This window comes from Poecilia mexicana, unplaced genomic scaffold (assembly GCF_051168715.1).
Source record: "Poecilia mexicana isolate PSO_F unplaced genomic scaffold, ASM5116871v1 scaffold_6, whole genome shotgun sequence".
Taxonomy (NCBI): Eukaryota; Metazoa; Chordata; class Actinopteri; order Cyprinodontiformes; family Poeciliidae; genus Poecilia; species Poecilia mexicana.
This window is the reverse complement of record NW_028263375.1, coordinates 28,372,690-28,386,252: the sequence shown is the minus strand read 5'-3', so window position 1 is coordinate 28,386,252 and position 13,563 is coordinate 28,372,690. Positions and strand designations below refer to the sequence as shown.

Genomic DNA, 13,563 nt, shown 5'->3' with positions numbered 1-13,563 from the left:
TGGAAGGTCTGATCCAACGACTCATTTCCTGAAGCACAAGTAATGTGCTTCAGGAAACACATTACTTCAGGAAACACTAGTAATATGATAATATTACTAGAATATTATCATTGAACATGGTAGGTATCAAGATGGCTGAAATCAGCACTTAGGATTAGCTTCTGCTGAACATCATAGCACTTTAATGCAAGCAGAACTAATGTTTAGGATTAGTGACACAACACTTAGCTGGTACTACAACTAAACGTGTCGCACTGCAGAATTTTCTAAAATTTCTATAAACCACATGAACTTTTCTTGAACCTCCCCAATAGACTCTGCTGCACATCAAATCCTCACACAATCGCATTGAAGTTCGCAGCTGTAATGTAACAAACTGTCAGAAAGTCCAAGGAGACGTTGTCAGCAGGTGGTGTGTGTTGTTCGGTGCTCAACGTTTACTCACTTGGAGAAAGGCAGCTTGCGTCTGGGTGGAGAGAACACAGTGCTGGACGGTTTCTCCACCATGTTCACGATCACAGTCTGAGCGGAGCTCTTCTTCTGGGCTTTTGGCGGTTTGGTGTCCAGTATCGGGCTGGGAGCCTCCTGTGCAGGACGGACCATCTTCCTTTCCTGCTTACCTGGAAGAACAGTGGAGACACCGGACTTTTGGCCGATATGGACGTCCACCTTTGGGGGACAAAGTGCTGGTTCCTCTGGGTTCTCTCTCCGTAGTGCTTGGGTTGGAAGCTTTGAGGGCTTCTCCGCCCCAGCTACATCTCTCTTTGCCTGGAGGAAGACTTCAGTGGGTTGTTCCTTGTGTGTGGGTGCACCTACACCTTCACTGGGTGTCGTAGAGGAGTCAAAGGGTCCCGCTTGAGAAGCTCCTTCTAGGGTGTGAGCTGCCAGCAGCTCCCCCTCCTCCACAGGACTCTCTTTCTGCATGCTGATCAACACCACCACAGGCCTGCGTGAAACTGACTCCTTTCTTTCTTTGATGGATCTCCCAGGACTTCCCAGGTTGGGTTTATTAACTGGACTCTGGTCCGAAGGGATGTAAAACGTGGCCCTTGGTCCCTCTGACCTCAGCTCCTTCACTGGTTGCTCATTGTGGTTTGAATCTCGGAGAATTTCCAGAGGTCTTCCTTCTGTCTCCATTTCGTCCACGCTGAGCATCTCAAAGCTGCCGTGACTAGCCAGGGATCCCTGTGGCGAGAGTCTTTGATGACGGTCGTCCGTCTGAGCGAGGCTGCTGTCGGCGGTGGTGTCTGCGTCTTCTGGGACAGAACCCCCCATGCTGGTGGTTCGGACTTTGAGAAGCTCCAAGCTGAACTGGGCCTGCTCCAGTTCTCTCATGCGCCTGCTTTCCCGCTTCGACCGGTTCTTGTGGCTCATCTCGTCCATACTCCTGGATTGCTCCGAGTCCTCCTCTCGGTCCGTCTTGGTGGGATCGGGTTCCTCGGAAGAGTCTACGCCGACAGAAACGTCCAGTCCTGATGGGACCAAGTCCTCCAGGGTCCCAGCGTCCGTCTCTGTGTCGGGCCTCGGCCGTCTGCTGAGCATTTCACTCTGCTCCCTTAGTAGTTTAAACCTGGAGGTGGTTTGAAGTTAAGGGTCAGAAACGTCTCTCTCAAGAGCTTTCAGATAAAGAAACCTTAAGTCAAACAATACTGTTCTTGGCCACTTGGGGGCAGCAAATAAAACATTTTAAAATGGATCTAGCAATAAAGATGTCTTTGTTTAATATTGAGTTGCTCAACTGATTATTAGGAGTTACTGTGGGAGCTGACATTCACTGATCATCCGAGTTAATTTTACTTAAAGTTTTGGGTCTTTGCTGAAACATCTGAAACTTACTTCAATACGTTTCAATTATGCATAAAGTGTGGTTTCTACACCAAGCATTAGTAGGATGAATACATTTTTTGAACCCCATTTAAAATTGAGAAATGCACAAAAACAGTTAAACTAGTGTGGCAAGTTCGACATTTTTTAAAATCTAACTCAGTATTTTATTGTCATTTAGAAATTAGAAATACCAGATCATCTTAAATACGTCTGAATCTCCACCCACCTGACTCGAGCCAGGTATCCCCGGCCGACGGCCTGCAGCTGTGTCACGGAGCTGCGTGTCCTACAGAACCGGTTCCTCTCCCTGACCCGCCTCCAGGCTGTCTGGATGACCACGGCCGCCTGGGTCCAGCGGCGCCGGCGGCAGCTCCTCCAGCTGCGCTGTATGGTGACGGCGGATGCCCGCTGCTGCAGGAACCGCCTGCGCTCCCTGTACCCGCGCCACGCTGCCTGCAGACACACCGCCGCCGCCTCCTCAACACCCGAGTCCACGCCAGACTGCCTGAGGAGACACGATCGCCACCATCGCTGGAGATCGCCATGGAGACGGAAAAGCAGGGGTAGGTTAATAATGGAGAAACAGAGGACAGGACCGGGTTTGTTCACTTTTCTCACCGTAAAATTCAGGCAGTTTTAAAGGTACGTTTTCAAAACTTTTCAGATAAAAACAATTCAAAAGAACTAAAAAAAAAAAAGTCTTCTATTCACGTTTGTATGATATAATTTATTACTGATCTTAATAGTCTTGTGATAGTATTTACATATTACAGCAGGGACTGCTACTTTTATTTTCTGAAATGAATAACAATGATTTCGAGAACAATCTTCGTTGGTTTGAAAGGTCTTGACCAAAAAATGCCAAGTGGAGAATAGCCAGGAAATGAAAACCATGAGAAGGAAACCAAACATCCCCGTCTCTTCTTCTCACCTGGATGATGCGCGCCGCTCGCCTCATGCTGACAAAGTGTCTCCTCTCCAGGACGGCTCTGAAGCGGCGCTGCAACATGACGATTCGCCTCAGCACTTCCTGGTGGAGGAGGGTCTGCAGACGCTGGCGCTCCGCCTCGCGCAGGAACACCTGGCAGAGTTTAAGAAAAAAATGTTACAATCAGGCGGAAACGAGAGAGAGAAGACGGAAACCCGACTTCCAGGAGACGCACCATGGTGTGGCCCACTTGGTACCCGGCGGGAGGCAGGTGGATCCGTCTGAAGAACTCTCGGATCCCGGACTTGGTGGGGCTCGTTCCCCGAGGCAGCAGCACATGAAAATGGCGAACAAACTCCTAAACGGCGACAGACAGTTGATGGGAGATCCGGAAAGCGACTGCTAACCATGTAGCATGTTCAGACTGACAGTGTTACCTGGAAGGTGTGCTTGATGCTGTATCCCGACTGGCGGATCCGGACCGTCTCCAGCATTCCGGTGTAGCGCAGCTGCCTGAGCACCAGGCTGTCGTTGAAGCGCAGCGGCAGCTGAGGCAGACGAGGAGCAGAAGAGTTTAGAGGAAACATGGAGAGAGTTTATGGAGAAGCTGTAGATGCTGAGTGAGCTGCAGGAAATACCTTCTCTGCATTGGAGCGGATGCACTTGACGAAGTACGGCTCTGATTGGTCGAGAGTCTCCATCAGCTTGGTGAGGGACACCTGACGATGCAAACACACAGAGGTCAACATCCGTCCGTCCGTCCGTCCGTCCGTCCGTCCGTCCGTCCGTTTGTGATTAGCATCAGTTTGTAATTAATCAATCCATCACATTAATCAATGTGATGGATTGATGACTCCATCATTTATCCATTGAATCCATGTCTTTCAGTCCTCAGGTTTGTTTAAAAGCTTCATCATCGTCTTGCATAGCTGCATGGCTGAAGTCGGAGCTCTTGGCCCGTGTGGTGCAGTGCCCCAGTTCTTCCAGCAGGGGGCGGCAGCAGCACTGACCTGGAACTGAGCGCTGATGCTGGGCGGCTTCTTCTTCTTGTGCAGGTGGAGCAGAGACTTGGTGATGCGGTCATGGAGCGTCACGCTGCTCAGATAGCGCAGAGACTTCACGTCCAACAAGTGCTGCACACACACAGGCAGGAGCCACATGGAGCTTCGTCAAACACAGCTAACAGATCCCAGCCGTCATGTCGTGTGGTCAGTCTCTTACCTTAGGAAGGCTTGGTTTACTTTTGCAGTTTTTGTTTCTCCTGAATAAGAGAGGCAGAGCTTTAATTAGCACAAACAAACTACCAGATGATGTTTATGTAGGAGCAGTCCTGTGATTTCAGGGTTTCTGCTGGTTCAGACTCAAAATTAAGGCTTTTAAAGACCATCATCAATAAAATTTAAGACCTGACAGATATGCACAAAAGAAAATCAGATATTTTACATAGTAGTAGAGCCAAGCTACTTTGCACAGAATGCACCTAGCATCGTCTGGGTTGGCCACAGAAGTGAGACAAACACTGTGCAGCCAATGGCGATGCATTTACGTTTTCCTATGATGGAGGGAGACATGCTAGCTAGCTAGCTAGCAAGGGTTTATAAGCAGCTAGTTCGCTAGCCGCAACCGCCTCGAGTCACAGAATGAAATGAGGATGAAGTCTGCGGATTAAAGGTGGGCATTTATTGTACTGTTTATCATTATCATGATACATTTGTCATCTTGATTCAAATTTTGATTTATCGTTGTCAACATAAAGCCCCCACCCCACTGCAGGGGACTCAAACTTTTTCCTTCATTTAATGTACTGAAGGTCAACTTAATTTTTTAATGAATTTCAGACATTTTAAGGCCTTAATTCTAGATGAATGAATGTAGGATTTATTGGCCCTGGTTTCGACTCACAGTAGGATACCCTGAGCTCTCTCCAGGAGCTTGCTGCTGCCTGAGTTCAGGAAGATGCCCTCTTCCTCCAGGGCGGGGCTTCCTGATGACGAGACACGACCCGATCGCGAGCTGCGACCGTTGCACCCAACGCCGTAGCCATCCCTACGGGGAGAGAGCGGCACGGTGAGGGCGTGGCATTGAATCTAACAATAGTAATAATATCATTCCACTTCCAGTCAGCTTACAGGATAGAGCAACTGGATATGTGATTAATAATTCAGGAGTGGATTATTAATGTTCTGTACTCACCAGCTGGCCTTCTCATTCAGGGCGTTGGTGCCTTGAAGATCCGACAAAGGCGTTCGCGGATTCTTCCGAGTGATACCTGGATTTGGAGAGATCACAGGTGGAAAGGTTATTAAGGATTTGTTTGGACCGTATCTTCCAGTGTGGAATGATCAAATGCCAAACAAGTTCAAAGACACGTAAAAAGAAAAATCAGCTGCATGTCTTTGTATTTATTGTCCAGATGTAATAGAGTTCCTTCATATGTTGGGATGGACTCGGGTTCCGAGCGTCGTCCGTGGATTTTCCTACTATGTTGGCGTCCAGGTTAGCCTGGTAAATACCAGATGCTTGTTCTACGCTTTGAGGTCTTGACAAACGATTGCATACTGGAGGCGTGGACTCTGTTGAAGCTTTAAATGATTGGATCCGTTTTTAGCCAGTCGCTAACATTGAGCTATGACTAATGTAACACCAGCTCAATGAGGCTTATGGGAATTTTTGACGCTGTAAACAACTTCGTTGGGACACGACACCTATGCCAGAAATAATACGTCTCCAACATTCTTCCTCCAATGCCATTGGCAAATCACAACCCTATATAGGCAGATTACAATTTTAATTTTAAAACAGAACAGAAAATCAACATCGTTGTTCACAGCTTCTTCTGTTCGCTGATTCTCCCGGTAGAAGTCGAGCACAGATAGAGTAGTGAAGGGAGATGAGAACTGAGCGCATAGGAAGGCAACGGCCAGGCTAGGTCCAGGCCAGTCCGTTCTGAAACCAGCGTTAATGAGTGTGTGGGATCATTGCTCCATTACAACCAAATTTCAAACTGACTCAAAAGGTCACTTTCAGATAAATAACAAAAACGACTCAGTTGGGATGACCAGCAATTGCGTAGAACCCACCAAGGCTTTGATACGACCATAAACTGGAAACGGCTGAACACCAGTCTGACTGACAACAGCTAAACATCAATGTGGACCAACAACATGGAGCGAGAGGCTGCTGACCAAGAAAGAAGCTGCTGCTCCAATGTTGATATTTTCAAGCAACATGGACAAACTTTTAAAGTCTTTTGGCAGAAATGCTCGAACGCCAGACAAGATGAGGTTTTTCTACTTAACCAAAATGACAAGAAGCATTTATGGAGGAGTCAAAGTGTGGCTTTGAGACATAAACATTATTTACCAACTGTGAAGCACGATGATGGTGGCATATGGAGGCATGATTGGAATTATGATTTTGAAAGACTGCCTCCAAAATCGATCAAATTTGATGTTTGATACTTTGACATGTGGGTTTCAACAAGACAAGGAACCCACTTAAATTAGTCTTAGAATGGATGAAACGGGTTAGCATTTATGTTTCTGAGATGAACCTGACCCAAAGCCTGTTGAAAATTAAGAAGTTAGACTTAAAAGCCATTTTAAAAAAAACCAAGCAGCTAAATCTAATTATCCTCCTGTTTCACACTGGGTCTTACATTTTGTGTTGCATGGCTACAAAAAGCAGTGAAACAAGCTGCATTCACGGCTTTGTCTTCTGACTGCAGCTAAACCCACGAATGAAGAAGCATAACCAGAAAATCTGTGCTTGTTATTAACCTCCGCTGGCGAAGAAATGCTTGCCTCATTTGTGCGATCACTCGTGCGTGGGGGCATTACAGGGCGCGAGCTTTGCTTCGAGGCGAGTCAATGAATCCAGAACTCAGAGGGCTTCACATTCGCTTCTCCTATTAACTGCTGTTGATAAATCTGGAATAATGAGAGACTGAAGGCAATAAAAAAAATCTATTTTTCTCACCGTTCTTCCAGTGTCGCTTGATAATTTCTTTAGATGGATTTCAATTGTAAGTAAATAGCTTTGGACTGGAGGCGGATGTGTTCTACACTTGTGAGATGTGAGAAATCTCACTTAAAATAAGCCAAGATAAAACAAAATAACAATATAGGCTTTGTAACGAGAGTCTGTTTAATATATTTAATGTAGATCATTAACATTCTGTTAATGTGGGCTGTTTATATAAATTTTATTTCCTAGTTTAGGGAAAACAACAGGAGTCACTTTTACTTTCAACTTACTGTATTTTTCATCTTTACATCTCTGAAGGATCTCAAGGCTCCGCTGGTGAACCGGGTGATGAATGAAGCTGAAGCTGTCAACAGTTTTGACTACAGGGCAGGGAACAGCTGCATCATTCCCTAAAACACAAAACACATAATGTTATGCTAAATGGCTACATGTTTTGAATAATGAGTCCAGAAAACACACATTGATTTACTGTTTGTCTCTGAAAACACATGAAACTCAACACAGTTAGAGTTTCAATAAACCCTCATATGTTCTCATGTTTTCATGTGAAGTAGTTTTTTTAAATGCTAGGCTAACATTAGCATGTTTCTCTCCATTTTGATATGATTTGTTGATAACAGCACCTAAGACGCATTTCACACCCATTCCAATTTAGTTTTGTAAGATCAAGTTTTCAAACACAGCACTTTGATTTGAATGTCGTACAGTTTATTGACTAGCGTTTCGGCTGCTTTCTGTGCAGCTTTCCTATATAGAAACAGCTTTCTGAGTATCATTTTAATGGATCATTTTAATAAAAAACAAAACATTTTTATTAAAGAAAATGCAGATTTGTTAGGTTAACAACATAATGTGAACATTTAAAAAGTCTTAAAGGTTAGCTATGCAAAATATGAGTACGCAAAATATGCATAGCTTGGTAAAACCATAGGTATAGGACACTAAAGACTGTAATTCCTATCAATAACTTATATAATGATTCCTTTTTTGTACATGAGTGAGCTTTAGCTCATTCATGTACAAACTTCCTGAGGCTCCACAGTCGACTGTGGCTCACCTGTTTTTTTGTGGGTGTGTCTGCGGCCGGCCTCCCTGAAAGCCACAACGGCTCTGAAGTAGGCCCGCAACACAGCCCACCGGAAGGTTGCCACCGGGTCGATCCCCATCAGGCCGCAGATGAAGGCGTTCTTGCTGCTCTTCAGCAAGGCGACGATGTCGGGCCTCATGTGGTCCGTGTTCTTCTCCCTGAAGTCCTGAACGAAACGGACCAAGAGCACATTAGCACCGCGGAGGCTAATTATCCAGTTTTTCTTTTTCACTTTTAAAGCACAAGTTTTGCTGTGAAAACAAGAAAAATTATGTTATAACACAAAACCTTAGAGCCTGATCATCACACCAAACAATGGCAACCGGTTTTACTGTTTGCTAAGCAGTGGAAAAACATTTGGCAGCACAGTTTACAACTACTCACGGCCAAATGTTTCTTCATAATTACGGGGAAGGAATTGCAGAGTTAAAAGAATAGTTGTGCCGCTTTGGTTCTTTCACAGCATGCCGAATATACCATAAAAAAAGAGGGTGCTGTGGTCAATGAGACTAAAATGTCCATTTTTCAGCCAATATGGAAAATGTTATGTGTACTGAAAATCAGCACTGCGTTTAGCGCTTTTGCTAACTTTGAAAATGTTAACGCACTTAGCCACCCCAAAACTCCAAAGCGCTAATTTACCTGGATGTTTTGCAAACTTTCAATAGAATAAAGTTCAACATCCGTGTTGAAGCTTTGGTTATAGCCTGTTATGAATTGTCCAGATAAGCTAGATGATTACATATTCATGCTCTTAAGTTGAAGTGGGTGAAGGCAGCAGCTCAGATTCCCCTCCTCCATTCTCTTTTTTTCCTCTAAGAAACTTTATTGAGAAAATGTCAAGTTTACAACAAATGAACGAGGTTTCCAAAAGAATATGATTCGATTCATGACCAAACGACCAAGGCTGTAAATTAGCTGAAGCCTTCTGACTGATAACACAGGTAGGTTTCAAATCTTTTTTTAATAAAACGATTCCCTCCTCCCGTGATGGAAGTCAGCCTGGCGTCACATTCGATTCACCGCCGGAGCCCTCAGCAGACGACTCCTTCTCCACAGCCGCGATAACCAGCTGTTATGGATTTCTATCATATGGCCAAACAACAATCTGCTCAGCCCGCTCCAGCACATGTGCTTCTTATCAGTGCACAGCTGGGAAACCGAGAATTAGATCTGCCCACAAAAACAGGCCGACAGCACCCCAAGTAGAAGTGGTGCTGCTTTCTGCCATGGGCTACATTTTAGCCCGTGGCTTTATTGTTGGAGGCTTTGGGTGTCAGAAGGGAAACCTTATTTATTTAGGATGTTAAGGTCTCAGATTTTGACATCACTGATATTAGGACAGTTTGCAGATAGTAGCAAATTACGGATTCCTGAATCCAGGTAAAGAAAAATAGAAAAGATATAAAAAACATAAATAAAAACCCTCAATGTGTTTCTTTTCCTCCTCTCTCACACATTTCTTGGCTGTATCTCATCAGTGTTTTGGCAATGATAGGCTTCCCCATTCTGAAAGCAGCTAAAAAGCTTCACACAGGACAGCTGCACTAAAACGGACCTAAACTCCCAACACAAATAATAAAATATTGACATCCCCGGTGATTATACTGTGTTATATATATATATATATATATATATATATATATATATATATATATATATATATATATATATATATATATATATATATATATATATATATATATATATATATATATATATATATATATATATATATATATATATATATATATATATATATACAGGTGCTGGTCATAAAATTAGAATATTGTGATAAAGTTCATTATTTTCCATAATGTCATGATAAAAATTAAATTGTCATATATTTTAGATTCATTGCACACCAACTGAAATATTTCAGGTCTTTTATTGTTTTAATTTTGATGATTTTGGCAAACAGCTCATGAAAACCCAAAATCCCTGTCTCAAAAAATTAGAATATTATGAAAAGGTTCTCTGAACGAGCAATAAAAATAATCATCTGAATCAACAAAGTAACTCTAAACACCTGAAAAAGATTCCTGAGGCCTTTAAAAACTCCCAGCCTGGTTCATTACTCAAAACCGCAATCATGGGTCAGATTGCTGACCTGACTGCTGTCCAGAAGGCCATCATTGACGCCCTCAAGCAAGAGGGTGAGAAACAGAAAGAAATTTCTGAACGAATCGGCTGTTTGCAGAGTGCTGTATCAAGGCACCTCAGTGGGAAGTCAGTAGGAAGGAAAAAGTGTGGCAGAAAACGCTGCACAACGAGAAGAGGTGACCGGACCCTGAGGAAGATTGTGGAGAAGGGCCGATTCCAGACCAAATTAAATTTTCATCTCCATAAAACTTTTCAGCAGATGGAAGCATGAAGTGCTCCAAAATCTTCTGATAGCTGCTGCATTGATCCTGCCCTTGATAAAACCCAGTGGACCAACACCAGCAGCTGACATGGCACCCAGACCATCACTGACTGTGGGTACTTGACACTGGACTTCTGGCATTTTGGCATTTCCTTCTCCCCAGTCTTCCTCCAGAGTCTGGCACTTTGATTTCCGAATGACATGCAAAGTTTGCTTTCATCCGAAAAAAGTACTTTGGACCACTGAACAACAGTGGTCCAAAGTGCTGCTTCTCTGTAGCCCAGGTCAGGCGCTTCTGCCGCTGTTTCTGGTTCAAAAGTGGCTTGACCTTTGACCTGGGGAATGCGGCACCTGTAGCCCATTTCCTGCACACGCCTGTGCACAGTGGCTCTGGATGTTTCTACTCCAGACTCAGTCCACTGCTTCCCCCAAGGTCTGGAATCGGCCCTTCTCCACAATCTTCCTCAGGGTCCGGTCACCTCTTCTCGTTGTGCAGCGTTTTCTGCCACACTTTTTCCTTCCTACTGACTTCCCACTGAGGTGCCTTGATATAACACTCTGCAAACAGCCGATTCGTTCAGAAATTTCTTTCTGTTTCTCACCCTCTTGCTTGAGGATGTCAGTGATGGCCTTCTGGACAGCAGTCAGGTCAGCAGTCTGACCCATGATTGCGGTTTTGAGTAATGAACCAGGCTGGGAGTTTTTAAAGGCCTCAGGAATCTTTTTCAGGTATTTAGAGTTACTTTGTTGATTCAGATGATTATTTTTATTGCTCGTTCAGAGAACCTTTTCATAATATTCTAATTTTTTGAGACAGGGATTTTGGGTTTTCATGAGCTGTTTGCCAAAATCATCAAAATTAAAACAATAAAAGACCTGAAATATTTCAGTTGGTGTGCAATGAATCTAAAATATATGACAATTTAATTTTTATCATGACATTATGGAAAATAATGAACTTTATCACAATATTCTAATTTTATGACCAGCACCTGTATATATATATATATATATATCAGGATATATATACACACATTGAAAAAAATTGAATAAAAATTATCTTTTAAGTGGTGAAAAAATGTTTAGATATAAATATTCTTACAAGTGTCATATTTGTGACAAACATGACAACTTCAACAAATACTCCATATTTTAACTAATTTTCTTCCAAAGGCCCTGGGCACTTTGCCATAGCATAAAGATAAAGTAGTGGGAGACCTGAAATAAAAATCCGATCATAAAACGAAAAACAGGTCATCACTGAGTCTGTCTGCTGGATAATAACTTAAAACATACAGCAAACCAACACAAAAATGCTTCAGTGGACAAAAAACCTCAGTCCCCAAACCTAAATCAGAAGGACTGCTTAGAAAATTTGTGTATCCTTAAAAAGTTTCAAATTTGTGCATCTAAAATTAAGGCCTTAAAATGTCCTCAATTAAAATGAATTGTAAATTAGCCATAAAATACATTAATCACGTTTTAAATTTTGTCATGCTTTCTATCAGGCAAAAGTTTTGAGTCACACTCTGACATCTTCATTGCGTTCTCTGACTCCAGGTGGTTGCGGCTACCACCAACTAGCTGCTAATATATCCTTGCTAGCTAGCTAGCTTTTTTATCTATCATGGGTAAGTGCAAATGTATCACCAGTTTGCTGGATGGCATTTGTTTTTGCCACTAGCTCACTTCTGTTACCAACACTTGCTAGCCTCGGTGCATTCTGTGCAAAAAAACATTTAAGCTAGATGCTACACGGGTTGAGGCTGCGTGAGAAGAGCCTTAAAGGCCACAAACATGGCCCAGAAATGTTACAATGTTTGCTATTCCTGGTTGTAATACAGCTGGATCTCCCATCCATTCCTATGTTTATATATTTTTAGTCTTAAATTTAAGTCATTAAAAGGTCTTAAATTTGACTTCTGAAATCTGCACATACCCTGTAAATCCTACTACTTCTAAAAAGCTATAGAGACAAAAACATAAAGGACTCAATTGACCTACTTTGTGGTTTTTAGACTTCTTTACCAGGGAAACCAGGAAGCGTAGAGAGCGCCGTGCTCAGTCAAAGACATCTCACCTTGACTCCATACTTGACTTTACCAGCGTAGTGTCTGATGATGAAGGCGGGCTCCATGACGGCGGGGAACTCGATGTAGCTGTTTCCTTCATGCTGACGCTTGAACTTGTCCAGCAAGGTCTGATTGGAGGCCTGGGGGAAACTACACAGACAGTTTTTAACGTGTAATCTCTGCCGCGGCTAAGCTCAAGCCTCAAGAGCGTCGAACAATTCGAACAGACGGAAAAATTTTAAGGCGACATACGGTAGCTCCCTCAACCTCAACCTACAGTCAATGTTTGCTCAGGTTCACGTTTCATCTGTTTTCGACCGGCGGAGCATTACACCCTGCGGCTTTCAACAGGAGCTTGAATCAAAAGAAGGAATACCTAATGCGGATTCAGAAAACTTCATTCCTCAAACATGCAAGGAAAATATTCCCCCACAAACTCGCCCTTGTGGCCCAAATCTAACCAGTCCCCCCTTTTTTTGCACATTCTTCTTTGGTGGTTTCACCTTTGATTCATGGGCATTTACCATCCGCTACGAACCTTTCACTGGCTGGATCAACATTCCAGGAGACGTTTCATATCATCTAAACCTATCCTCCCATCACCTTGTAAAAACACTGCAGGTTAAAGACTATTCTCAGGGGTTGAAAAGTCTGGTACTCCCCACCTGCCCACCCCCACATGGCGGTAACCTAATCCGTCTCTCAAGAGGCCCCGGACTCCTGCTAGCTTCACTAACTGTGAGTGATGAGAACTCTAAGCATCTTCCCTTCTCTCCCTATAATCTGTTAGCATGAAGCTTGCTGAGTTAGACGTAGTCATAGAAGAACTGAATCATGGGGCTGAATGCAATTGCACAACACAGTTTGCATAAGATCAAAAGTACACCCTTATTTAATTCCAAGGTTTACCTATCAGGACATTATGAAAACAAATATTGCCTTTATCAGGTTCTAAAACTGTCAAAATCTAACCTGAATAACAACAAAAAAGTAGGCAGTTTACTGGTTTGAAGCACACATGTATTAAAGGGGTGGTGTAAAACATAGTGCCATTTTATAGCACAAAAACAAACAACTATGTTACCTTCAGTTACAGAATTATTCTGTGTATATATCAAACATGAGCTAAAAGAAATGTAACTTTGCAACTGAATGCCTTGAAATTGGGCCTCTGTCTCTTTAAGAAGCTCCTGCTCTTTCTGACAATCGCTTCAATGTTTCTCAATAACCCTAGCCCTCCAGTAAAGCCCAGACCCTGATGTTTAAACCCCTCCACTCTTTTCACATTGACTGAATG

At 43.2% G+C, this 13,563-nt stretch overlaps 1 protein-coding gene across 2 annotated transcripts in view; it reads right to left on the bottom strand.

Moving 5' to 3' along the window:
- Nucleotides 1–13,563, bottom strand: part of LOC106924129 (unconventional myosin-IXAb-like) — a 142,074-nt gene that overhangs the window by 20,453 nt on the left and 108,058 nt on the right. For both annotated transcript variants that reach the window (XM_014997669.2, XM_088006523.1), the window contains 13 exons: nucleotides 12,275–12,416; nucleotides 7,800–7,995; nucleotides 7,012–7,131; nucleotides 4,949–5,024; nucleotides 4,658–4,801; nucleotides 3,977–4,016; nucleotides 3,766–3,888; nucleotides 3,394–3,474; nucleotides 3,193–3,303; nucleotides 2,991–3,113; nucleotides 2,759–2,908; nucleotides 2,054–2,358; nucleotides 446–1,570 (listed from right to left, as the gene is read on the bottom strand). In XM_014997669.2, the coding sequence (XP_014853155.2) occupies nucleotides 446–1,570; nucleotides 2,054–2,358; nucleotides 2,759–2,908; nucleotides 2,991–3,113; nucleotides 3,193–3,303; nucleotides 3,394–3,474; nucleotides 3,766–3,888; nucleotides 3,977–4,016; nucleotides 4,658–4,801; nucleotides 4,949–5,024; nucleotides 7,012–7,131; nucleotides 7,800–7,995; nucleotides 12,275–12,416 (2,736 nt within the window). The remainder of the gene's footprint in view (nucleotides 1–445; nucleotides 1,571–2,053; nucleotides 2,359–2,758; nucleotides 2,909–2,990; nucleotides 3,114–3,192; nucleotides 3,304–3,393; nucleotides 3,475–3,765; nucleotides 3,889–3,976; nucleotides 4,017–4,657; nucleotides 4,802–4,948; nucleotides 5,025–7,011; nucleotides 7,132–7,799; nucleotides 7,996–12,274; nucleotides 12,417–13,563) is intronic.